The sequence below is a fragment of the Perissodus microlepis genome, chromosome 17, assembly GCF_051167445.1.
Source record: "Perissodus microlepis isolate ML-2025 ecotype Zambia chromosome 17, ASM5116744v1, whole genome shotgun sequence".
Lineage (NCBI taxonomy): Eukaryota > Metazoa > Chordata > Actinopteri > Cichliformes > Cichlidae > Perissodus > Perissodus microlepis.
Window position 1 is genome coordinate 476,184 of NC_140477.1, and position 27,015 is coordinate 503,198.

Here is a 27,015-nt window from a genome sequence, read left to right on the forward strand (position 1 = left end):
ACAATCAGAATGCTGTGTAGTTCAACAACCCCAAATAAGCTTTGAGCTCTGTCACTGATTTTGGGGGTAGCGCCCCCTGCACTGCTTTCACTTTAGCCAGCACTGGATGTAAACTTGTCTTATCCACCCGGTGTCCTAAAAATGTCACTTCCTTCTCTGTGAACTGACATTTAAACTCAGGGCCGCCTCCTCTAATCGCTGCAGGACTTCATCCAGTCTCTGAAGATGTTCTCGGTCATTTTTTGGACCATTTACTCCATTCACTGAGTAGTAAAGTGGAATTTTTAAATAAAAAAATAACAACAACAACAATTGTTTAATAAACAGAAAACAAACAAACGAGAAAAAAAAAAGTAAATTTATTTGGAAAATATTTTATTCACTGATGCAGATTTTTCAAAGCAAAGCCTGACTGGAATTACTGGAAGAATGACGTAAAGCGGTTCAGTGAGTCTGTGACGTGAAATTACTTTCATTACTTAACAATTTTGATTTAATGTGATTGTTTTCTCTGACTCTTTTTCCTTTTTGTGTGATTTGTATTTATTTATATTTTTCATATTGAAATTGTATGTTTTTCGTTGTTACCGTGCCTTCAGTTGTTAGATGGTTACTTTTGTTTGTTTGTATACACGTTCAATAAAGCTATTTGTTTGAAAAAAAGTAATTAGATATTTAATATGCGCACAGAAAAAGTGAAACAAAACATTATTTGAAAACATCCGCGACGTAATAAAGGGGGGTGTCTGCGACATATTTTCGCAGCTTGTTGGTGATTTTGAACACAGCCCAGTTGGTTGCCACTTCACCTCTACGTCATTTCCGTCACAGAACCGTCTTCGAGGTCTTTTCAAGATGGCGTCAACGCAGTTAACGGATGAGGAGCTTTTTTTGGAATTAAAACGCTTTGGTTTCACTCCAGGGCCCGTTACTGAAAACACTCGTCCGGTGTACTTGAAGAAACTCAAGAAGCTTCGCGAGGAGCAACAGCAGCGAGGACTAAGACCTGGTAAAACCCGTACTATCGGTGCCATTAACAGTACCACTGGCGGCGGTAGCACAGTGGCATCTAGGCCAGTCAGCCATGACGTCACGCACCTGAATACAAGCAGGAGACCGGGCCGGAAGTCCTCCCTCCTCGGCTTCAGCTCCGACGAGTCTGATGCTGAAACCCCACTAAAGAGGAAAGGCCTCGGTCCCAGTGGCAGAGCGAACAGAAGCTCCAGTTCTCAACAGCAGCCTAAGATTAGGCCTGCCTCACCGCCGAGTGTGGCTATCAAGAGTCGGTACGACCACAGTGCGACACCAAGCAGCAATTTTTCCCTGGGTCAGAACGGAGAGAGACGTGTCTCACTGGGCTGGGGAGTCGGTGACAGACCCAGTCCCGATGCGGGACTACGGCGTTACGACGACTCAGGGGACGAGGACAATTATGAGGAGGATATGGAAAAGAAATCTCGCTCTTTAAATGGTCGCGGGGCGTCTCGCCTGAATGCTAGCAAATTAGCTGGAGATTACTCAGACTCGGACGAGGAGGAAGTTAGTGGGCTTGGCGTCGGCGACCCAGAATGCGACAGATTGGAGCCTCGACGAAACCACCCCAGTGTGGCGTTATCTTCCGACGTTACTGATCGAGGGTCTGCGACCGATGGGCAGAACACAGAAGCTACGCCTCGTCGTTTTCTAAGCATGGGGGGGAGTCGAGGTGAGGATGAAGAGGTTGATGATTTAAGGAGAAGGGACTTTAGCCGCTTGGGAGACTCGCGGAGTCACACACTTCCAAGGAAACCCATCTACAGGTCACTTACCGAAAACCACAAAGGAAACACCGGTAAAAACAGTCCGGCCACCGGGGAGGACGGAGCATCCAGAAGCAACAGCACCGAGCTGAGACCGCGCTTCTCCACCTACAGCGGTCTGTCGCAGACGTACAGGCGCAACCACTCTAATCACACCCCTGCTCCCAACCATTCCTACGGCCACGCAGCGCTCAAGAGAAACGTGTCTGCTCCCGAAGATGAGCTTCTCCAGCAGTTCAAAAGGGAAGAGCTAGCTTCCTCGGGTAGTTTTAGCGCTCACTACCTGTCCATGTTCCTGCTCACAGCGGCGTGTCTCTTCTTTGTGCTGCTGGGCCTCATGTACCTCAGGATGAGGGGTTCAGGAGCCATGGAGGTGGATAACGTCAGTGAGTATCTGGGCGAACTGCCTATTTGGAGTGTTAAAGTTGTGGCTGTTTAGGGACTGTAATGCATGTAGTTGTTTTATTGCCTGTATTCAAGTGTTTATTCTTTGTGTATTTTGAGTGGATGCTCCTGCTGAACAAACACCAAAGTTGGAGAGATTCCCACATACAAACAGATCCAAAGATGAGCATTTTTAGACTGGCAGGAATCTGTACAGTCAGTCTGCCCAAGCACAGAACAAGTAGCAGTCGGAAGGAGACGGTGCTCCAAATTCACTTCCACCTATTTCTGAGTTGTTTTTTGTGCCCCTACAGATAAAAGGATTATGCGACTATCAAAAGAATCACGTTACACTTAAATTGAGGCAGAATGTGCAAAAGCTACGAATGCACACACTAACAGTTTTATATTTAACAGAAAAAGTAATTTATGGATGTTTTTCTCAATCCATGTACTTTGGAAACTTTTATGAGAATTGTCCTGACTGTCTGTCTCTTCTTCATTTTCAGTTAATAGCCCTCCCCCAGAGTTTGACACACCTAATGTAAGTAAATACTTTCTTCAGGCTCTCCCTACTCTTTAAGTTAAGAGGTTTTCAAATGTACAGCACAGAAAATATGATTAGATTAACAGTGTGTACCATTTCAGTAACTTGCAATGCTTTATTCTAATGCTGATTTATTTATTTTTTGGTGTATTTGTCACACGTTTCAGATCATCAACTGAATTGTGATATTAGATATCAGATAATCCAAGTTGGTACAAGATGATAAATGAGGATTTGATCTGAAAACAGGTATACAGATCTAATGGGCCATATGTTGAAAAGTAATTGCCTCCTTGTTTAATCATTAATTAACTACAATTTAAAGAAACGTAAGAACAGGTAAGAAACAAAGACTCTGACATCCATCAGTCTGAAAAGGGTTACAAAGCCAGGCTTTGGGAGCAAACTGTGGTGAAAGCTATTATCCACAACTGAAGAAAACTTGAACCAGTGATGAAACTCCCCAGGAGTGGACGGCCTACCGAGAGAAACCGAGAGTTATCAGATAGTCATCCAGAACGTCACAAAAAAGGTTCTGAGCAACTGCTGGACTCACTTGCCTCAGTACAGGACAGTGTTTATGATTCAACAATAATTCAGTTTTATTCGTATGGCACCAGTCACAAGAGCAGTTACTGAAGGTGTCTGTATTGTAAGGTAGAGACTCTACCGTATACAGAGACAACCCCAACAACCCCCCGTGACCAAGCACACAGTGGAACAGTGGAAAGTAAAAACAACATTTAACAGGAAGAACCTCTGGCAGAACCAGGGGAGGGGCAGCCACCTGCCACAACCGGGGGAGGGTGACAGACTGTGGAAAAGAGCAAACGATGATAGATAATGATTACATACAGAGAGGTGTGTAAGCACAGTGAGCGAACAAGAAACACTCAATGCATCATGGGAAGCCCACAGTAACCTAGGCCTATTGCACTGTAACTAAGGGAGGGTTCAGGGTCACCGGATCCATCCCTGACCAGATGCTTTATCGAAGGGGAAAGTTTGAAGCCTAATCCTAAAGGTAGCGAGGATGTCTGTGCCAAACTGGGAGCTGGTTTAGTGGAGGGGGCCCTGAAAGCTGAAGGCTCTGCCTCCCATTCTACTTTTTAATATGAACCATAAGTAAGCCTGCAGTCCGAGAGTGAAGTGCTCTGTTGAGATGATATCGCTATGAGGTCTTAAACCCTGTATGTGAGGAGAAAGATTTTCAGTTAGATTCTGGAATGGACTTGGAGCCATGAAGAGAAGCCGGTGTGAGAGATGATCATCAATGCCCTCGTCCCTGACAGCACTCTGGCTGCAGCGTTTTGGATCAACCGAAGGCTTTTAGGGGAGTTTTTAGGGCAACTGAACAATAATGTATCACAGTAATCCAGTGTGGAGGTAATAAACGCACGAGCCAGTTTTTGGCATTATTCGGAGATGGGATGTTTCTAATTTTAGAAATGTTGCACAAATGCAAGAAAGCAGTCCTGCATATTTGTTTACTTTGCACATTGAATCCTCATCAACAACAACTCCAAGGTTTTACTAGAGTCAGTGTAAAGTATGTGGTTGGACATCATGCTTGTAAGCTTTTCAGGGCCGAGTACAATAACGCCAGTTTTGAATGAATTTAGAAGCAAGAAATTAGAGGCCACCCAGGTCTTTATGTCTTTAAGACAACCTGTCATCGTATTTCATGGATTGATAAAGCTGAATATGAAAACACAGCTATATGTTTTTATAATATTATTAATACAACCTAGCCAAGGTTGGCGTCCCATTCTGATGGACATGTATGCAGAGGGGATTGTTACCGCTGTTTGAAATATGGGCACTCGGGAAAGTCTTTGCTTTCAGTTTTGACTTCTTCCCTTCCTATAGCAACACTTATGTCATGATATTGCCTGAGTGCTGCCACCTATTGTTCACAAGAATACTGCAGCGGCTTCTTGCGCCCTAACAGCAGGAAAATTAGCGGCGGTGAGCAATGCGAACACTACGGAGGGTTTACTGGTGCCCTTAGGGAAGCATCAATAAGACAGAGATGGGGTAAAAATGCCGTCCATGAGAGCTCGAAGCTAAAACCACTGCTTACCAAAAAGATCGAGGCCGTAAAAACAATGAACAGATTTGGTGGCTACGTGAAAAACAAGTCTGCAAAAGTCCTGTAGAGTGATATCAACGACTCATTGGCAGTTATGAGACATGCTCGATTGCACTTCTTGCTGCAAATCATGGCGTCACCAATTATCAGGCTTAGTGGGCAGTTTTACATATTACATAGAACCACACTGACGGCCAATCAGAAGACACACCTTCTCATTTAATGTTGTCTTTATTTTTGCTGCTTTCTTCATTGTAGATACAAACTGAAGACATCAAATATATGAAACAAGATGTGTGGAATTATGTAGCAAAGAGAAAGTTGATAAATAACTCTAAATGTGTTTTATATTTTAGACTCCTCAAAGTTGCACACCGTCCACAGTTTGTTGACAGCGTTGCAGACAACCTCATAAAGCTCATCAGAGAATACCAGTGCAAAGGAAGAATCTCAAACATGTTTTGAGTTGTTTTACACTTCTTTGTTAGCTGCATACATACACATGAAGATAAAGAAAAAACATTAAATGAGAAGGCGTGTCCAAGCGTGTGACAGTGTAGAACATGATGTCATCATCTGAAAATGACATTTCCAGTTTCCTCAGTTTATCTTTGTTCATATAAGATCTGAAACATTTAAGCACAACAAACATGCAAAAATAAAAACATCAGTTTGGTGGCCAACATGTTTTCACAGCACTACACCAGCAGTGTTCCTAAAGTTCTGACAGATGTTGACTCGCTGTCATTAGCAAAGTGGGGTATCTGCACTTACCAGCTTAAACAAAACAACACAGTGGAAAAGTGCTACTTCAATGCTTTCTATTTTAGAATATCTAAAGCTACGTAGTGTTTTGCCTAAAGCTGACCAAGCTGCAACAAACGGCAGATAAAAAAGCTCATGAAGAGCGATTTCTGTCAGAGGCCTGTGTCCAACTATTAAACTGCAGGTCAGATAACCCACCTGATGACATGGCACCATGACCATGAATCTACTGTTTATTCAGATAATGCTTCAAATAAGAACTACCCACAGTGGATTAAAGATGGCTGCTGAGTGGAGGTAGAAAAACGCATGTAAATTTGGTGCTAATACTTTCTGGCACCAACACGTACGCTCGTGGCTCAAAACGAGCACCATTCCTGAAGATACAAATGGTAAAATAATCCTATTTGTCCTCAGACACATCTAGACGCTGCTTGGGGTCAGTCAGCTCTCTGAAACGATTCCTCTGCCTCCTCAGCTGGGCCTCAGCTGGGCCTCAGCTGGGCTGGGTGTCGTCACGGAGTTTTGACTCAGAAGTATTATGATTCTGATCATTTATTCTTCTCCATGTTTATATCTGTGTATAAAAACAAAGCCGACACTGTGAGACTTGATCAGAGGTGTGAGCATCACAGCAGAGGCCTTTGTGTCAGAGTAACTGAGGATCAAACAGATTTTGATGGTAAACTGGTCTGTGGGTACACTGAGACGTGCAGGGACGTGCCGTCGGGTGAACGATCCACGCTCTGTGTTTACGTCTTTGTGTCCTGCTCTCGTTTGGTGATTGTTGAAATATTTTTATGAACTTTGACCTGAGATTCTGGCAAATTTTATATTTGAAAATCACTCAGGATTCAATGAATCAATAACGCTTTATTCAAACTAAAATCCATTTGAATTGGGAAACCGATTTAAAAACCAAACCCACGTCTCAGCTCTGCCAACGACAGCTCCCACTGCCACACTGCCCACCGGAAACATGAACGTGACCTCCATGAAATTCTTCCTGCTGCCCAGAGTCTTTCTTCCTTTTTGTTGTCCAGAAACGTCTCTGCTCATTGTGATGATGTTGACTCTTTTCACAACCTGTTTTTTAAGAACTTAAATCCCCAACATGTTCGTTGTGTTTGTGCATCACACGACCGAAAGATTCAGAGTGGCGTGCTGCTTTTTGGCCACGCCCCCTGTGTGTAATGGCCTTTTTCTCTGCAGAGATTTTGTCAGTAAAATGAATAAATATGCAGATCAGTGCAGTTTTGTTGGTACTTTCTAAAATAATTGTGCGTTTCTTTTTACAGAAGGATGTGATCCAAAAGCTGCTGCTCAGTCTTCATGACCACTTGGCCTTTGTTGCTGGTAATGATTTTAATTCTTATTAACTGTATATGGCAACGATTATTTCACAGTATTAGATTTATGACAGTACAGTTACCACATCAGCTAATGTGAACACAAGATTTTAACATATTTGCTCCATTTTTACATCGTTTAACTTCCTTTGGAAATTTGATTTAATAGTAAATTTTCAGACACGCACAGAGTACAGAGCATGATCATTATGGGACTTTACCAATATGTGGGGATTTTAACAGGCTGTATTATTGTCCTTACAGAAACGTATAGCACAAACAGATGTCTCTGACATTTGTGTGGTCTGTCCGCTCATATCAGCTCGTTGTTGTGTGTGTGCTGATCTGGGGAAGTTGGATTAAAGCGAGATTGTCATCAGTTTAATCTTGTGATTACAGGCCAGCATGACTGTGGAGACCCAAATCATCCAAACCGGAGTGTGTCCATAGATGAGGCCTCAGTGTATTTACTGGTACATCCACACAACAACACATTCAATAGGAAACGTCAGCAGTTCCATCTTTTATCGCACAGTTAGAATCAAAGTGTGGCAGCAGTCTGATTGTTGTCCATGTGGAGTAACCAGGTTAATGCAGCTTACTCGTATGTGCTTGCACATGTGAGTCTTCATGTATAAACATCACCTGGCTCTTTGAGCGAATCAGCAGAAATTGCTTAAAATAAATGAGAATCATGTCTCTTCTTTCTGTGCAGGCTCAAAATAAATCGTTTAAAGGCTTAATCAATGAGTCTCTGGACTGGATCATCCAAAAAGGCCAGGATGTTGGCATTAGGTAATGTTCAGCCTCTTTGAAGAGTTCCTCGCTGCCTCCGTGAGAGCGACACATGCACTCACTTTCTGTGCCGGTGTTTGCAGGCTGGTGGGAGCGGTGCCGGATGAGCCGTTGACTAAGGTGTCTGAGATCGCTCGGCTGGAGTCCACTCACCCCAAGATGTCCTTCACGTGCCGTTTCCGCCGAGCCTTCTTCACCATCATAAACAGAGTCCTCCTCATTGCAGTCGGTGAATAAACCACGTTACACAAACTGTAAAGATGGAGTTTATGATGAGGACTGTGCAGGTGGGTGCTGTCCCTCACTAGATGATTCAGAAAGCCATACCCTCATGGTAGCGGGGGCAGTTTCTGCATCTGGTTTGTGAATGAGGGGCGAGCACCTGATGTGAGTCATTTTTAGAAGGAATTATCAAACATGTCTTTGCAGTCTGTCGTGATTTACATCTGAAAACAGACACAGCTTCTTTTTTTTAATGGCATCTATTTTTTAGTCATTTGTAAAGGAACACACATTTTGTCTTTCGACTGATGTTTGGAAATCAGTCAAACCCCATCCAGGTGTGAGATCCATGTGGTGTTAATGCCATCATTTGATGGTCTGCTGCAGTAGCTGCTGTTGGCAACTAAAGTGTGGTCTGCTACAAAGACACTAAAATGGGGCCGAATTGTTACTAAAGCAAAACCCACCAAGTTTCTGGTCACACAGGTGATGATTGTTTCATGCATTTTTCTCAATAAATGATATAAAAAGTAGTTTTGACACTGAACAGAAAGATCAAATAGTTTGTAGGTGAGCAGGAGCGACATTCTGTTGTCAGCTGATTGATAAGAAATGGTTCCTTAAAACAAAGATAAATGAATATTATGACTAAATATACCCTGAATACGTTCTTGTCAGCAGTCCCAGCACCAGCTTCAGTGATTCATCCATCAGAGTTTAGATTGATGCAGATGTGGAGGCAGTGTTTAGCTGTTCTGTTTGAACCTGTGAATGCTGTGTTTGTCTGCACAGCGGCAGCTTGTGTGTGGAGCGTGGTGTGCTACGTGAAGTATCGCTGGAGGAGAGACGAGGCGGAGACGAGACAAATGTACGACATGGTGGAGAGGATCATCGGTAAGGACCGCACCGTATTCACTTGGATGTCAGACAGGAAGTGTGTTTGCTTATGAGTTTGGTACCTTCTTCTTATCCAGATGTGATGAAGACTCATGGTGAGGCTTGCCAAGAGAACCAGGACCTACAGCCCTACCTGCCCATCCCACATGTCAGAGACTCGCTGGTTCAGCCGCAGGACCGGTAAGTCCCATCTTTAGTTTTAGACCTCAAAGCAGTTTCCTCAGGTAATCAGATTACTGATTTTTTTTTTTTTTTATATAATTTCTTTGGTTGAGGTGGGTCTGAACTTTTTTTACGTTATAAGATTTAACTTTACATCGTTGGTCTTTGAGAAAATTTCGTATTTCTGTCCAGACGTCAGAGCTGGATTAAAACTCAACTCTCCGTTTGTGAATAGGTATCAATAAGTAGAATTACTGTGTAACTAGTATGTAACTCATATTGCGATATAATTTGAAGCATGTGCGGTAATGATATATAACGATATGTATCGCGATATATTCTTTTCTTCTGTTTAACGTATTTTCCACACTATAAGGCTTAAAATTCTTGAAGTTTCTCAGAAATCGAGAGTGTGCCTTATGTATGAATTCTGGTTGTGCTTACTGACCTCGAACCGATTTTGGCTGCAGAAATCTGTTAAAAAATGTTTTAGTACAGCTTTGGTAAGCCGCACTGCTTGATGGATTGTCAGAGCATTACGGCTGCTGTGGTGAGGAGCTTCACGGAGTAATCTGGGTCCAAAACTCCGTCTGCTTCAGGTCCCAAAGTCAAACGAACACTGAGAGTTAAAATCGGTCTAAATTCTTTCATCTTTAATTAAATCATCAGTGTTGCTGCTTTACCAGGTGTAACAATTAAGTTTAACATCCAGGCATCCATGAAAACAGGATTTATTAAATTTAACGGAGTTAGAAGTTAACAGGAAGTTAGCTCGCTAGTTTCCACCTTAACATTTCATAGCATGTTCTGACTGAGATTTGTGAAACTAATTCAAACGTACAGCTCTGCTATCACTTCCAACATAAATGAAGACAGAAAACTAAACAGCAGTGACGTTTGCAGGGTTACTGAAGTTGGACTACCTGGTATATAATGTTGTGCTACGTGATTGCTAGCGACACAGCTATGTTAGCATAACATTAGCACAATGAAGCTGGAGGATGAACGCCAACTTTTTTTCCACTCGATAAAAGTTAACGTGAGGGATTCTGGTGGTCAGGGACAAATGCAATCGCATAGCAGGATGCTGTACACGGGCCAAACTTCAGTCAGGAGAACAACTGAGATCATTCATCCACAATACCAGGTTAGTTATTAATATACTGCAACAACATGGGAACAGAACAGCTGCGAGAGAATTCAACATTAATGAATCAATGTTAGGAAGTGGAGGAAGCGCAGTTTTTGGCTTTCCCCATATTTCAAAAGTGCTTCATCTCTTTGCTGTGACTGTCGCCCGCCATAATTTGCAGATGATAATGGCTGTAGCCGCTGCGATGCTTTCGACCAAAACAGGCGCAGCTTGATGACATCATCAACATGCGCTATCGCGATAGAGCGATATAGTCAAAATCTCTATCGTTGGCCAAATTTATATCGTTTCTATCGTATATCGTTTATATCGCCCACCACTATGTGTAACCTTTGGAAGGTATTTTTCTGACGTGCATTATTTTATTTCTTCATTTAATCTGGGGTGGAATAGGGGGTTTAATTATAGATTTTAATTGTTTCTAGGTATTTGATAAATTTCCATGAGTCTGTATCCCACATCATGGACGGGGATATTGTATAACAGAAATTCTGGGTTGTGCCCAGTTGGGGAACTGATGATTTGGGGATTTTGTTTTGTTTTGCAGGAGGAAAATGAAGAAGATTTGGGAGCGAGCCGTGAGTTTTCTTTCAGCGAATGAATCAAGGATTCGAACAGAGACTCAGAGGATTGGTGGAGCAGACTTCCTGGTTTGGAGGTGGATCCAGCCTTCTCTTAATTGTGACAAGGGCTCCTCCAAAGTCTGGCAAGGAAAAGGTAACGCACTAAAGAGGGTCTAGTTGATCAGATGGCGTTTCAGGCCAATTGTTTGTCTAAATGCTGATGGACCTAATGGGATGTTAACCAGTCTGTAAACGTTATGGAGATGTTCTTACTGCGATCACCTGCCCGTTAACAGTTTGATCATGTTGCCGTTTCAGCGTTTCCGTTGGACCGGAGGAATTCACCTCCCAACAGCCTGACCCCATGTCTGAAAATCAGGAACATGTTTGATCCAGTCATGTAAGTTCTCTTTCTTCTGCATGTTTGATGATCTGTTAGGATCACATACATCACTAAAGATGTCCCAGGGTAGAGGACTAGAACGTTTTCAAGACTAAGTACGTTATAAATGGAAAAGATGAACATGTGTTTTTTCTGAAAGTACGGACCGACCCTTGAATCAGCAGCTCGGGCTGGTGGTAGTGACACGGTGTGGGGCTGACGCTATCGCCACACGTTGGGCCTCTTGGTACCAGCTGAGCATCATTTCAAAGCCATCAGCTGCCTCAGTCTTGTTGCCGACATGGATACGACTCCGTCACAGAGCTCATTGTACTCAAATGTTCTGTCACTCGAGCAGTCTTATGGAGCACCGTTGGGATGTGATGGAGCCTGACTTTTTGGAAAACAATTGTTGATGGATTGTAATATTAGGATATTAATGTTACCATAACCATTTAATGGATGGAGAACGGTGCTCGTCTCACTGCATTGTCCAGTTTGGTGGAGGTGGGATTGTGGTGTAGGGCTGTTTTTAAGCAGTCGGCCTTGCCCCCTTACTTCCAGTCAAAGGAACTCTTTGTGCTTCAGCACACCAAGACATTTTGGACAGGTTCATGCTCCCAGTTTGGAGATGGGCCCTTCTTGTTCCAACATGACGGCACCCAAGGACACAAAACAAGTCATTAAAAACATGGACGAGTGAGTTTGGTGTGGAAGAACTAGAGTCCTGACCCCAACCCAAGAGAACAGCTTTGGGATGAAGTAGAGGGGGAACTGCACACCATGCTGTAACGCCCCCAGTCCCCAAAGCCGGCACCACAGACACGCAGTCCAACCTCTGCTGGTGGTGTTTGTTTAATTTACAGTTTCTTGACGGAGCAGCTTTTCAGTCGCTCGTTGTTTTCTCCGTGCCCGTCGCTACGGCACAGCTCCAGACTCCTCTCTCCCAGGCCCCGCCGTCCTACTGGGATTAGATGACTGCTGTCAGCTGCGACAGCCAACCTTCCCCCGGCACCCCACCCTCAACCCTCTGCTTCACAGGCATTCTCATCCAACACCAGTGTCTGACTGCACACGTTCTTCTGGATGGTCAAATATTCCCATGAGCACACACCTAAACCTTGTGGAAAGCCTTGCCTGAAGAGTTGAAGCAGTTAAAGCTGCAAACAGTGAGTCTGCATATCCAGGTGTCCATATCTACAAACAGATCCAGGCGGTTGTGAGACTCGACCAGGTCACCAGGCTGTCAGTCTCCCTCCTACAGATGGACTCGGCTGCACCTGAGATGAGCCCGATGAGTGTGGTGTCGTCTGGAAACTTGAGGAGTTTGATGGACTGGTGACTAAAGGTGCAGCTGTTGGTGAACAGGGAGGAGAACGTGTAAATAGTCCTGGGGGAACTGGTGTTGATGCACTGAGAGTGTGAGGCATGCCTGCCTAGTCTGTCCGACAGGAAGTGATCCAGCTGCAGGTGGAAGCTGGGACGATTTTATAAAAAGCAGAACTAAAGTTCCCAAAAGTTCCCAGACAATTTTCTGCAGAGTCCAGATGTTGGAGGGGAAATGCAGTCCCGTGTTACGAGTATCGTCTACTGACCTGTTGGCTCCGTGTTGTTTGTTCCTGCTAAAGGTTGAAGCAACAATTTCCTTGCACATTTAGCAAAGTCCTGTCTCCGAAGCAGCTCTGCTTTGGGTGAAAAGTTGTTGGAAGCTGGTGTTTTATATCATTTTAAGAATTACACGTTTGTTATCGCCCTTCTGTCCTGGTGCAACAGAGCCAGTAGGTGACAAACGATTGATGCTTCTGTCCTCAGTGTTTACAGACGTGACTTTCTGCTCTTGTTACCTGATGTTTTCAGGGAGGTGGGGGAGAACTGGGACCTAGCCATTCGTGAGGCCATCTTGGAGAAATGCAGCGATAATGATGGCATTGTCCATATAGCTGTGGACAAGACCTCACGAGAGGTACGTTCTGCCTGCCCACAGTTTGGCTTTAATGCTGTTAGCTGCACGTGTCACTCCCGCCTCCTTTATCTTCACAGGGCTGCGTCTATGTCAAGTGTCTCTCTGCAGAGTACTCAGGGAAAGCCTTCAAGGCGCTTCATGGCTCCTGGTTTGATGGTAAATCACACATGATATGTTATTCACAATAAAACATGAAATATAGCCAATGTCTGAGAAAATATACAGTTTTAAGAAAAAATGACCGTATTGAATTTGATGGAAGCAAATGGATACTGTAGGTAAATCTCCCAAAACTCTTTTAATGAAAGTGGACTGTAAGTGCAGCTGGAGCTGCTGCCAGAGTCCACGCCAGTATTGATGCTGCTGAACAGGAGCCAGGATTACAGCGATTACAGCTGCTTATCAAAGTTTTGATCGTCTCCATGATGTTACTCCCTGCTGCAGTTAAAGGAACCACTGAGATATTTGTCGTTGCAGTTTACAGTGTTTGTAAGATTTGGATCAAGTTCAGTGACGTGCTGTGAAATACAGTCATATTCAGCTCACATTTGCTCCTCATTGAGTTCACACAGAGTCTAAAGCAGCGTCCAAATAACCTGATTGATTTGCTCTGATAGATGCGAGATTATCTCCCCCCTTAGAAAGGTTCTGCTTACAGCTCTGGTGCTGCTGTCGAACATGTTCAGTTTAACCAAAAACGTGGAAGAATTTTATATGAATGACTGAAAAAAATGGTAATGCACAGCCATTATTACTCATGTGATACACGAAGAGCACAGAAAGGGAACATGTTTGTCAACCCTGTGATTAACATCAGTTTCTACTGTAAATGAGAGCAAACAGGACATGTTGTGCTTCAACACTGAAGAGCCTCATTCTGAAACTGTGATATTCACTCTGAGGCTTTAGCATGATTTCCCTACAAAATAATATAAGCCATGTAAGTAAGAAGGATGGTCTGTAACAAGGGGAACAGCGATCCAAGGATGGAACTTATTCAAGACTTTGAACATCAAACTAAAATACGTGTTGAATGTTAAAGGTAAGGCTATGAAACGGAAAAGAGAGAATTTAATTTGGGGGGATTTTTAACATCGATATCAGTAACTGAACTTCAACAAAGATTGGCTACATGTTAGGCTAAAAAATAAACCAAAGTTATTAGTGTGAGATGGTTTTGTCATGGAGGCCCAAACACACCAGCATACTATGAATAAAATCAGTCTGGTGTCACGCATAGGAAAGTTCAAAAGTGTGACTCCAGAGTCGGCATGTAAGTAAGAATTGAATAAAATAAAATGGCAGCTGCTCTGATGCCTGTCAGAGTGAACTGCATCTGATCCAAGTCGAGGAATGTTTTTGTGCCTAAAACCAAAATTTACAATTGATTCGAGCGCCGGACTGAAAAACAACTGTTGGAGGATCCGTCAGTGGCTCCGTCTTTTGCACAGTTTGTGATAAATAATCACATTTAAAGCAATAATCTGTACTCTTTCAAACACTGTCTACAAATAACTGTGGTTTATGTCAGCAGTACCAATTTAACAAAAATATCAACAGACATGATTTAGATGCTCGAAGAACAAAAATCCGTCCTTCAGGCGTTTCATGTGATAGTTTTCCAGCCTCCAGCTTTCTGAGTGACGATGCACGTGGCCGACAGTGAAGTAAATGCAACCTGTAGGTGAACCCTCGTATGCTACGCATCTGTTGGAGGTCCAGTTTGCCACAAACATGGAAAGAATCAGCTTTATGGGAATGATTAACATGTCGCTCATATTCATGATTATTCATGATTTATGACCCTGTGACGGGTTAGCTCATGTATGGAGGAGCACTGCAGTGATTGCTTCTGTTTCACAGGTAAGCTGGTGACGGTGAAGTATCTACGCTTGGACCGCTATCACCAGCGCTTTCCACAGGCACAGGGCTGCAGCACGCCGCTCAAGGCCTCTGGCCTCGCCACAAGTGTCACGAACACTACAGCCCACCTGCAGCATCACAGCTCAGCCAGCTCCCCGGGCTTCTCGTGAGGGCGGCTCGTGTCTGAACCTCCTACCGTGTACTCCTCCCACGTCACAGCACCAGTCTGATGTTGCTGCTTTATAACAGGAAAGCCTTCAGTGTGTCACAGCAGAGCATTTTCATTTGTTTCAGTTTACTTTTCTGAAAACAGGAAATTTGCAAGAGAAGATGTTCAGCAGTGTTTGTTTTTTTCTTAATACTCTTTATATTAGAAACGTCACAGATTTTAGAAGTAAGCAAAGCTCTTGTGGATGTTTAAGGTTTTTGCAGAGACTCCAGTCTTCTATTATCCGTAGTATAAAGTCCTGCTATAATGGAATACGTTTGGCCATGTACGGCTGCATGTGGCAGAGCGTGCCTCGACATAAACTTTCAGTACAACAGTGTATTTAACCTGTTTAGTATCATTTAGTAAAGACAGGCTTCTAGGTTGTGCTGTAAATATGTGAAGCACGAGCTTTATGACATCTTTGTACTCAAAGTAAACCGTCAGCGCACATTTTTCACGCCGCGCTCGGCAGTACAAGGATGCACGAGGTTTAGCTGGAAGAGCGGAGCGTCGGTCGCGTCGTGGTCGCTGCGTTTGGTTTTTCAGCCACTCTTTGCGCTCAATTTGGGGGACAGCAGCCCGCGAGGCGCCCCAGTACTCGGCTGTTATAGCAAAGTGTTTAACATTCACCTGGAGCTCTCGTCTCTTGTTATAGTCCTTTATATACCCGAATCTTTTTGTTTCTCTTGTTGTTTGTTTTCCCCTCTTACGCGTTGGGTCGTTAATGCGCCAGCGTGCGGTCTTTACATGCGTGGCCTACAGAACTGATCGTGTTTCCTCACCTGTCAGCCTCTTGTACTGATACAACCACTGGTTTGTCTCTAAAGCACTATCACGTTTTGTTACAGGTTAGAATACTAATTTCCTAATATTCCAGAGACTGTAAGGAGGCCAAGGATTCCAGGTGGTCTGAACAATGAGCGTTTTCCTTTTTGCAGTGTGAAGTTGTACAGATGGCGCAAACTTAAAATGCTCCCCGGCTGCTGCAGCAGTTTGCAGTAGACGACCCAACGGTGCCTTAAACCTTTTCCCTTTCTTTTCATTGTTTTGAACTGGTGATGCATTACTGGATAATGTAACGGGCTTAACAAATGGAGAAACTGTTTAAAGTGTGAGTAACGCCAGTTCTGCGTGACATCTTGAGATTTGGTGTTTTGTAGCAGTTTCTTTTGATATGAAACCAAAAGCTTGTATTTATTTAATTTTTGACAACCGAGCTGATATATTCTTATGTCGCTGGACCTGTTAAATATCTTTTCCTCCATCAGGGATGACCTTATATTGTCAGGACGTGTACAACATAAATAAAGACTTTTCAGAAATCAGCCAGTTGTTAGTGCATCAGTGTAATCTATTTTTGTACGTGTCCACCACAGTGATTACAGGGGCTGCATGTCAGTGTTTCATGTGATGGCTCCTCTGCTTAAACGCATACACCTGATGTTTTATGTAAACCCTGTGTATTGATATAACTCAAATATGCCATTATATGCAGTTTGATTTCTCTTGTGTGGGTGTGGTTCGACTTTGGGATTTGCAAATAATTTCAGACATTTTAATGCGATTTGTAAATTGTACAAACTGCTCATATTAAAGGTTTATTAGTTTTTATATTTGTACACGTGTGTGTGTGTTTTCTGCCGTTTGTACACCAGACGGAGAGAGTTTATACATTGTATTTATTTTAATCCATTAATTCAAAGCTGCTGCTTTAACAACTCCGGAAAAACCGGGAATACCGTCCGTGTTTGGGAATTACGGAACGGTAGCTCGCGGGACCGTGAAGGGGGAGGGGCTTGGAGTCGCCGAGTGAAGTCGTGGCCATAATTGGACATGTGCAGGTCATTTTACCCGGACGCATGTTTGGTTGCGCTGATAACCTTCCGCTGTTTGCCCATGACGTCAGCTGGCTTATGCTCCGAAGAGTCGCCGGCGCGGGGAGCTCCTTCCGCCGCCAGCCGATCGTCAGCGTCACGGTCCTGCTGCTGCTCCTCGCTGGTACGTTACCGCATTGTTTAGTAAACCGGGAATGTCTTCGTTCATCGGGGACTGTACGAATGTAAAACACTCAGAGATTTTTAAAACACGGCGAACATTGAAATGATTTAGTTTTCCAAACGAAGACCGAATATTAAGATGGGAATATGCTCGGTGGGCAGAGACCGGTGGGAGTGTGGAATAACTTTAACACGCGTGTCCTCGTTTCCCACTGAGTGCATACTTGCTGCAAATATCGGTAAATGTGGTGCGTGTTACATAATCCCACTCGTGACGTAATCCACGGTGCTACACCTAACTGACATCTAGTGGCAGAAGGTGTCGCCATCATGACGTATCTGGTGACAACTGAAAATCTCACGAATTCTCACAGTTGGAGGGTTTCGTGTAGCTGCGTTCCCGACATGAAACACCAGCCCCGTGGCTGCTCTCCCACTGCTGGGTGTGGAGTTCCTGTTCCCGGGAGCACCCAGAGCTCAAAGCTGTGTATTTACAGTTTGAATGGACGTATGTAATGCTGTCCCTTATCCACTCTTAAGCAAAAATCTGTGTGTATCATGTAACCATTTACAGCACAAGATACTAGAGGAAGCTAGAACTCCTGTAAATGCAGAAAGTGTGTAAAGTGTTTGCAGATGTTTATCTCTGTCATGCGTGGTTTACACATGCTGCTTTTGGCCTTATCAAAGCATTCACACTCAAACCAGGTTTTCCCGTGTCTCAGTGCTGAGGGACGCAGCTTCCCTCCCTGACTTTAAATCCACTGACATATTTCATACTTTACAGTCTGATTAAACACTTAATGCATTTTACATTACAGGCCACATTCACACAGTACTGTAAAAAGTATTTCATTACCTGTAACACATATAATGTCACACAAACGCACAATTTACAAGATGAATTTCAAAATGTATTAGAAGAGAGTGTGTGTGTGTGTGTGTGTGAGATAGAGAGACATGGATCAGCTCCTGCAGCCACAAAACCGCTGTTTCAACAAGAATTCATAGTAAATAGTTAAATGCAGCCATGCTGGTGTTCAGCAGTATTTACCCACAGAACTTACCTTAAAACGGTTTAACTTATGAATCACAGCCAGTAGATTCCATGCATACATATTTTCTGGGGTTAATAAAATAATCCAAATATGATAGTCCTCTTTTCTCTCTCTCTCTGTCTTCAGTGTGACTGTTATGGCTGTCCTCGTCAGACGTGGCCTTTTTGTGGCCCTGCATCATGCCCTCGGGCAGGGTAGCAGCTCAGTCTGCCACCCTGCATTGCCTGCTGCTCTTCTAGGTACCTGCTGCTCGTCTAGAGTAACCTGTTAGTTTAGGTGTAAAATCATCCATATAACCAACGTTGGCTGTGGTTCTTATTTAGTCAAAGAAGCTGTGTGTTTCAATCAATCTAATGTAATCCAGTGCTTAAAAGCATACCGTGTACATACTGTACATTATGACCAAAAATATCAACACATCTTAGTGCTAAGAGCTACATAAACCATGCATGTGTCAGCTGCAAATACAAGCATTTATAAAGAGATGATAAGTAGGCTACTGAAGTGCTGTGGTTTTAATGTGTCAGGACCCGCTGATGGAAACATCGTCACCAGAACTGGGCTTGAAGTATTAAAGTACCGATCGTACAGTAGAGCAGTGACTAGTGTGCTGGATGGGTTTGAGCTAAATAATGACCTGTTTAAGAGCCAGTGGTGCTGGTTTCAGTCTTTATGCAAATGTGCTGTTTATAAGTAGGGCTGCCACGATTAGTCGACTATTAAAATCGTCGACGACTGATTTAATAGTCGACGCGTCGTTTGAAGCTTTGTAAGATCCCAAAAGACGCAGGAAGAAGTAGTAGGATTTAAGAGTGTAATAACGGACTGAAACAGAAGATGGCAGCACTGCATGTACAAGGATGCCAGCTGCCGTTAAACCCCGAAGAAGAAGAAGAAGAAGCTGTGTCCCAGAATTCATAGCGCAGCCCAGCTCAGTTTCCAACAACGGCGGCAGCTAGTTAGTTTTAATATTACTCTTATTATTCTTTCTGGGTCACAAAATAAACGTTTAACATATTTTCAGGCGAGAATGTAGCTGTGTAAACCTCAAATATCTGCTCAGTTTATCAAGACACCACATATTTTCAAAAGCGCTCCGACGTTTTCGGAGACGTTTGTTGGGGCAAGGCTCACTAGAGCCGTGAGAACACCGGACTCCCGGCAAATCGTTTTCAAACCCACCGCCGTCTTTCGCTACTCAGGTTAAACATATATAAGTCACTTTGATAACTTAAAAAATTTATTGTTTGGCTTTTTTCAGTATTTTATTTGTTCCTGAGTAAATCGGTTTGGCTGAGATTAAAGTTATAGTTTTTACACAGCTGAATAAAAGCAGACAGCTGATTATCAGAAGTGTGAGATGCTCGAGAATTTACTCCGGTGTCCTGTTATAGTTTAGATAGCAAGGAGTTTATTAAACTTCACTGAAACAATCTGCAAATTTCATTAAAATTTAATAAACTATCATCTTGTCTTTATTTTTAGTTAGCACAGACCTTAAACACTTAAAGCTGTAAGCTAATGATAGTTATATAAGAGCAGATGCTGCTGGTGCAATAAGCTGTTCGTTTTACGTCCAATGGATGATGATCTGATTAGTCGACTAATTGCAAAAATAATCGGTGACTAGTCGACTATCAAATTAATCCTTTGTGGCAGCCCTATTTATAAGGTTGGAAACCTGCTGCCAGGTGAGACTGAAGCAGTCACCTGATGATGATGATGCTGAAACGTTTCTCCATTGAAAACATCCAGATGAACAGAATCAACCTTCTGGGATTGACTTGGATGATTGAGCGTGCATCAAGACATGTAAAAGACGGCTTGAACACACCAGGATGTCTTGTAATGTTTTGTAATACAATGATGAGACGATCTACAGAGGTGAGGTGTGGGCACTAAACAGCTGGTGCCAGGACAACAACCGTTTCTCTCAACGTCAGCAAAACAAAGAAGTTGATGTTGGACCAACGAGAAGAACACCTGCCCATCCACATCAGCGGTGCTTAGGTTCCTCGATGGGAACATTATCAAGGACATCTCCAGGACTCATGGACAGTGTAGTCAGGGAGGCGTGTCAGCGCTTATACTTTCTAAAGGAGGCTTAGGAGGTTTGGCTTGAACGCCAGCATCTCCTCAACCCTCCGCAGAAGCACAATCGAGGGCCTACTAACAGGCTGCGCGACAGTTGTCAACAGCTGAATATCACTACAAAGAACGGCACGCGCCTCCCTGACATTAAAGACATCTGTGAGCAGTTTTCTACACTTTCTGAAAGCTTGTCTCTGTTTTCACAGCACTGAGTTCATCTTTAAAAAAAGATCTAATCCAATATTGTGTCTACAGATGACGGACAGCTTGGTAAAGAACCAGTTTTAAGGCATTGATGCACTTTGTATTAGCAGCGTGTCAGAAACGCTGAGGTAAACCATATTACACAAGATCTCTGCTGAAAATCAGCGACAAGCTCTCATTGAGTAAAGGTTCATGAAGTCGGCGTCATGGACGAGGAATCTGAATGTGAAATATTTGGTTCAATTGTCGTTAGTAATGATATAATTCCCTCGAAGCACAGGCAGACGCAAGTGGTTTTCTGTCACTGGTTTATTTGAAGACTTCTCTCCAAAGCCACCGTGAAAACTATACAGCATTAACAAAATAAGACACAGCAGTAAAAACACTGTACAACAAACACGATAAATAAATAAATACCTCGTTGGCTGCATGCTGCAAAAAGGGAATTAGCCGCCGTTCTTCTGAGGTTTCCTTTAACCGTTTAGTCCACTAAACATGTCTTTCAATAAAAACCATCCTTTCTGCGCGCTTACAGGTGTTTTTCTTCGTTCTACCCAAAGCGGAAACTAGCGAAGTCGACTTTCAAAATAAAAGCACCAAAACGTTGACTACAAAAAACAAACAAAGTAATGTACAGCTTAAACAATTTACAATCATGACATGGATCTTGACAAGATAAAGAAATAAACCAAATTATATACAATGTCATCATGCCAACAGTTACAAATGAGGTATAACAGCCATCTGCAGAACACCGTGGGGGAGGCTGTGTCATTGTTTGGGGCGGTTTGTCGACTTGTGGTGTTTGGCGGTCTTGTCAAAGCTAACGGAATAATGAAGGCAGGAAAGTACTGTCATCCCCATCAAGTATCTTTTGAAAAGCTTCTGACTGGATTCAGTCTTCAGCACGACTGTGATCTCAAACACACGATGGAACATTATTGGTCACTACAAAGGAGTCTGGGATCACGTAATCAAAGGGAGTCAACATCCAGAAAGCCTCGTAATGTCCTTTAGTAAGTGTAGAGACGGGTTCCTGAAGACTGCTTCAAGACATTAACTGCCTAAGAGCGTTCAGGATGTGCGGAGAATAAAGGGGGTCGCACTCTGTACGCGTCGCTTGTGCCGTATATGATGTATTTCATTTATGTTTGCATGTTTCAATAAGTCGTTGCACCGAGTTTTGCACAGTTCTTTACTTAAGTTAACATTTCTGTAATAATAGTGTTTATGAAAGTCTGAATTATAATGTGATAGCTTCGTTGATGTTATCCCGTACTTGAACGAGGCAGATCTGCTCATGTTGTGATAACCCCTCTCAGAAACCAGAGAATTTACGGCTCATATGTACATGAATGTTTAAGGCTGTAAACGACTGTTAAATTGTAGAAGATGCTGCCTGTGGTCTCGTACTGTAGCAGTCTGACATTCTCTGTTGGGTCATCAGGTCATCTCATCTGAGACTCTGTTCGTTTGTAACTTTGCTCATGATGTTGTTGTTTCACCCTCTGTCTGCTACTCTTCATACAGCCCAGTCCTTGGTTGCAACCCTGCTAAGGGGTGTTTGGTTCTAGTGCTGGGTGGAATACGTTTCTCCAACATCCATGTCGGGCTTCAATCTGCTGCATCTAATAACCAAGAGTCAGCCTGTAGCTCTGAGGTCCTGCAGTCTTCCCTCAGGTCCACTGATTGGGTGCTGTGTGCCTGCTCTGCTTTGCCTCACTAAAACTTTAACACTCCTGGTGTGTCAGCCTGACTTTACATTTTTCCAATATTTTGCACTGATAGATGTTTGACAAACACAGACTTGGTGCCAGTTTGTGTTTTCCAGTAAACTTGCATCCTGTAAGAGCTGCTTCATGTGTTGCCAGGTCCTAGATTTGGCTGAAAAATGAGTGCAACCACTGTAACTCGTCTTTAGTCTCTGACCTGCTAGTCTAACAGATAAACGATTCACCACTTGGCTTTCTTGCAGCTTGCATGCACTGAGTGATTTTGTTTGTGACGTTGCACCACATCCTGCTCGTAGATTCTTGCAGCCTGAAATGGTGCCAGTGTGTTTTTGTTTTTCTGGACAGACAGTTTTACCAACATGCACATATGTTCTCTGTCATCTCCGTAAAAGCCTTGCACCTTTCCTTCAGTTCGTACATAAATACAGAGCTTCTCAGGTGGATATGATCCATTTGTAGAAATCCATTTGGAACATTTTGATTGTTGAGGTGTAAACAATCCAGTTTATTCATCTCAACTGTAGCATAATCTGTTTTTTATTGATCCACCTGCTCTTAGATGTATTCATTTTGTTTGTATTCATATGACGCTGTGCAGTGTAGTTAATACTTGTTGCTCTCTGTGCCTGCACTCTCAGGAGCATGTAGGACTAAAAAGACATGGCCTCTGAGGTTCACACAGGAGGAGCTGAGACAGCGCCTCACGCCAATGCAGTACCATGTGACCCAGGAAAGAGGAACTGAGAGGTACAAGTTAGTCTTTCAAAATAAACCACTGAGGTTCATTATGGAAAAAATGTGACCTGGTCGATGTAATCACAGAAGTTACTCTGGAAGCCGTACTTCAACCCGTTCAATATTTGAAACTAAATCGTGAAACTGTCAGCTTATAGTTGCTGCCAGCTGACAGATTATTGCTTACATCATTTATGGTGATGTTTTACTACTTGATCGAAATTATTACCAGATAAAATCAATCAGCTTGTTGTTCAGTTACATGAACAGGACTGGGATCAGTTTTATTTACACAGTTCCAACAACAGTCGCCTCAATGCGCTGAAAGGTCCGAACTGAAGTGCATCACAGCTAAATGAAGTCAGTGTCATGAAGTTTCACTGATGCGTTCTTTTCCACAGCGCCTTCAGTGGAGAGTTCACATATCAAACAGGTGAAGGGACCTACGCCTGTGTCGTCTGTGGGTCGGCCCTGTTCAGGTAAGACTGCCCTGCTGTTTGTTGTTGTGTGTGACTGTTAGCGCAGTGCTTCAGTGCTGCCGTGTGCATACGTACTCGCCTGCTGCCCCTCAGCCTCTGGGGCACCTGTGGGATAAAGGTGAAATCATAGCATAGTTCTGGTCAAGCTCATCTGAGAGTTTCAGTAGATGTAACTTTGGTATTAATGTGAAAATCCCAGGTGACTTCCTTCTTCAGTTGTCACATTCACAAGAATTTCTGAAAACTTGACCTCTGACCTTGTACTTGATGTCGCAAGTACGCCATCAGCTTTTGATGGCTGTGGGGTAAAAACGTAAAGGTCAGTAGAATAGCTGACAGTAGGAGACGTAGCACGCCACTACAATTTAAAATAATATGGCGAATAAGACATAAACCAGTATTTTTCTTCATGGCATTTTTATTTTCTTTCGTAGTTCCAACTCTAAATTTGACTCCGGATCAGGTAAGTTAAACTTCACATTTTAAAAATGTAAAAGATTATTTGAATGTACTGTATGTAAAGCTACGTGTGTCCTAAGAACGAGCTCTTACTGGCTCCTTAAACTGATAATGTACACCATGCAGGAAACAAGCTGAATGTGGGACACGGTCAACAACAGGCAGAAGTGTAGCCACAGGAGTTTCTGACTTGTTTATCATTCTTTTGTAAATGTTGAAACAACTTTTATAAACACATCAATAACAATAAGATGTGGTCCAACACTTCTGTTATTATAGTTTATTTCCACTAGACAAACAAGATGAATATTTTTACAGCTGCATCAGCTGAACAGAAAGAATTGAACTGTGGATCAACACAATCATACGTGGCTGTAGTGCGTCGTAGTTCATGTCGAAGTGATGGTCATTACACTTGGCTGAATGTCTCTTTTGTTATGCATTGTTGTGTGTAAAGTTTTCAGGTTCATGAATATGAAAATAAATATCGTTAAATCTGCTTTTGACTAAAAGCTCTGAGCTGGTTTGGTAGAAAACAAAGTTTCACTTCATGTAAACAAACAACCAACTCTGTAAAAAAGATTCACAGTAACTCCGACAGATAAACGTAGCAACAATGTTACAGATGATGATGCAGCGTGTTGTTACTAGACGACATGATGCTGTCATGGTTACAGGTTGGCCATCCTTCAGCGACCTCATGAAGGAGGAATCCATTACTAAGGCTGATGACTTCTCCTATGGGATGCACAGAGTAGAGACTACTTGCAGTCAGGTACACCATAAACTCGTCATCAACAGCTGTTGTTTACTTTTGTACTACGAGGTCGTCAGTCTGTCACAGGGCTATCACAGACAGACAACCATCCACTGTCACACCTGTGGGCAGTTCAGAATCACCAGGTGACCTAACCCCACTGCATGTGTTTGGACTGTGGGAGGAAGCCACACAAACACAGGGACAACATGCAAACTCCACACAGAAGCTGTTAGCCCGAGGTGCTACCCACTGGGCACTAAAGTGGATGAAACTTAAATGTATTCATGCACTGAATCATTTTTGGCTGTGTTACTGTTACTGATTGCTATTTTCAATTAGACAGAAACACATCGTTTCTCTCAGATCAGCGTTTGCCAAGATTCAGTATGACTCACAAAAACGTGACTCACAGCACTCATGTTTCTATGTTTCACCAGTTGTTACTTTCACTGTGACCCAGGCTCAACAAAATGTAGCCGAATGGTTTTTAGAAAGCATAACATTTGCCACTGGATCAGAATCAGACTGCTTTCAAACAGTCTCTGTTCTTGGCGACTGAATTTTCACCAAAATGATGCAAATAAAGTCATGTGGAGAATATCTTTGCCATTTATCAGGATCAGGAGTAAATCTCTTCCTTTTTGCTTCAGTGTGGAGCTCATCTGGGACACCTGTTTGATGACGGTCCGAGACCCACAGGGAAGCGATACTGCATCAATTCTGCCTCACTGGCGTTTCAGCCTAAAGACACCGCGCCCTCTGCCTCCAGGGGTGAAGCTGAGGGTGGAGCTGCCAGTAGCTCTGCGAGCGAAGAGAAGACTGAGCTGTAAAGAAAAACAGAGGAAAGAAGAAAAAAGCCCCTGAGATTAGTTCTATTCTGACTTACTGTGTAAGAAAGAGGTGATTATGTTTTGAAATGAAGATGTTCAGGATTCAGCCACTGACCAAATATTCTCTGTGAACAGTCATGCAAGAAGGAAGTTGTGTATTTCTTTTTGAGATACAGATAAGGAAAAGATTAGAGGAAAAATAAGCTGTTTTCAATCATTTAATGATGCGCACAGGAACACGCTTCATTTAAAGTTGTTATTCTCACTTATTAAAATTTGGTTAATGGATTGACTTTGGATTTTAAAAACAAACTGCTGTCGTCTCATTCTGTCACACCAACCCTCTGCATGTCCTCCTCTACATTCATCAATCTTCACTCTGGTCTTCCTCTTTGCCTCCTGCCTGCACCGTCCCTCCTCTGCAAATGTCCTGCCCATCTTATCCTGCCCATCCAGGAAGAAAACCCAGCATTCATTCCTCGTGTCTTTAGCACATACCTCCACCTTTGTGGGGGCTCACCTGCCGGCTCCCTACTCTCAGTACAGATCCCAACTATTGCAGTCCATGGAGACTTCTGTCTGACCTCATCTGTCCACCTCTCCGTCACCCCTGCAAACGAGGACGGGCTCACAGCCCTGATATAATCTCACCCCCACCATGAACCTGTCTTACCTGACCCCAGGTGCCTTGCTATCCTCATGCACTTCCTCTCTCGTGCGTTCTCTAGATCTGCAGCTCTTTCTGACCTTCTTTGTATTTTTTCATGAACACTGTGGCGCTGCTCTGCTGCTCAGTGATTGTTCCTGGATTCAAAAACTTGTCCCTATATGTTCATGGTATGGCTGATCAGCTTCATCCACCCAAAACCTTTCATTTCCTGTGTCTGTATTTGGATTGGATCTGCTGAATTAAACATGATGTGGTTTGTAGGCATGTACACACAAACATGTAGACATTGTTATATCGTCACTTTGAAATGATTAGATTTTATGACCATATATATTTTTGAAGACATGGTTGCACACTTATATTTTATTAATGATATATACACTTGCTCCTTCTTTAGCTCTACCTTGAGAAATATTTGCAGTTTTTGGTCACAGTGTGAATTAAAATAGTTAACTGGTGAATAAAAACTATCCAACACTATGACTTGCTGCTTGTATATTTAAAACTGTAACTTATTTGTGGGTAGTTCCCAAGGGACCACAAGGCAACATGAGACGGTTGTTAAGGGCTGGATCAGTGAGCTGAACGCTGCTTGCTGTGAGTTTTATCTTCTAGTATCACAAAGAGCAACAAAGGTTTCTTCTGGTAAGAGTAGATGTTACGATTAGGCAATGAAAGTGTGAAGCAGGTATAGCAAAACCCAACATTATGAAACTATTAATTGGTTTTGTGAACATTAAACTTTATACAAAGTGTTATTACTATCTATCAGTACCTGTTATCTTTTTTGTAGTCTGATTACTTCAGTTGTCTTGAACACTCAGCGTATGTCTGAACCTGCTGAGGTGCACG

The 27,015-nt window shown here is 43.0% G+C and overlaps 2 protein-coding genes across 6 annotated transcripts; both read left to right on the plus strand.

The window, feature by feature from the left end:
* Window positions 1-791: 791 nt before the first annotated feature.
* Window positions 792-16,758, plus strand: lemd3 (LEM domain containing 3). The gene is made up of 13 exons (XM_084911166.1): window positions 792-2,185; window positions 2,693-2,727; window positions 6,886-6,943; window positions 7,336-7,409; window positions 7,652-7,731; window positions 7,815-7,960; window positions 8,746-8,847; window positions 8,928-9,030; window positions 10,713-10,882; window positions 11,047-11,128; window positions 12,968-13,073; window positions 13,151-13,229; window positions 14,937-16,758. Exons 1-13 carry the CDS (start codon window positions 856-858, stop codon window positions 15,104-15,106), a joined length of 2,535 nt encoding a protein of 844 aa, XP_084767292.1. The 5' UTR covers window positions 792-855; the 3' UTR covers window positions 15,107-16,758.
* Window positions 16,759-16,940: 182 nt separating this feature from the next.
* msrb3 (methionine sulfoxide reductase B3) lies at window positions 16,941-26,643 on the plus strand. 5 transcript variants are annotated; one of them, XM_084911171.1, is made up of 7 exons: window positions 17,054-17,145; window positions 22,028-22,177; window positions 22,869-22,977; window positions 23,367-23,444; window positions 23,879-23,907; window positions 24,581-24,678; window positions 25,314-26,643. In XM_084911171.1, the coding sequence occupies exons 2-7, from the start codon at window positions 22,102-22,104 to the stop codon at window positions 25,491-25,493; spliced, it is 570 nt and encodes a 189-aa protein (XP_084767297.1). In that variant the 5' UTR covers window positions 17,054-17,145; window positions 22,028-22,101; the 3' UTR covers window positions 25,494-26,643. The 5 variants fall into 5 exon arrangements, with proteins under 5 accessions (XP_084767294.1, XP_084767297.1, XP_084767295.1 ...); XM_084911169.1 differs by lacking the exon at window positions 22,028-22,177 and adding an exon at window positions 18,329-18,441 and having other exon boundaries at window positions 17,062-17,145; XM_084911172.1 differs by lacking the exon at window positions 17,054-17,145 and adding an exon at window positions 18,378-18,441.
* The last annotated feature ends 372 nt before the right edge of the window (window positions 26,644-27,015 follow it).

Bases quoted from the DNA above. Each gene is read 5' to 3' on its own strand.
- lemd3 (XM_084911166.1), top strand. From the start codon at position 856: ATGGCGTCAACGCAGTTAACGGATGAGGAGCTTTTTTTGGAATTAAAA. The intron at 2,728-6,885 runs GTAAGTAAATAC...TTCTTTTTACAG, and splicing joins CAGAGTTTGACACACCTAAT to AAGGATGTGATCCAAAAGCT. The intron at 9,031-10,712 runs GTAAGTCCCATC...TTTGTTTTGCAG, and splicing joins CTGGTTCAGCCGCAGGACCG to GAGGAAAATGAAGAAGATTT.
- msrb3 (XM_084911168.1), top strand. From the start codon at position 17,007: ATGTTTGGTTGCGCTGATAACCTTCCGCTGTTTGCCCATGACGTCAGC. The intron at 17,146-22,868 runs GTACGTTACCGC...CTGCACTCTCAG, and splicing joins CCTGCTGCTGCTCCTCGCTG to GAGCATGTAGGACTAAAAAG. The intron at 24,679-25,313 runs GTACACCATAAA...TTTTTGCTTCAG, and splicing joins TAGAGACTACTTGCAGTCAG to TGTGGAGCTCATCTGGGACA.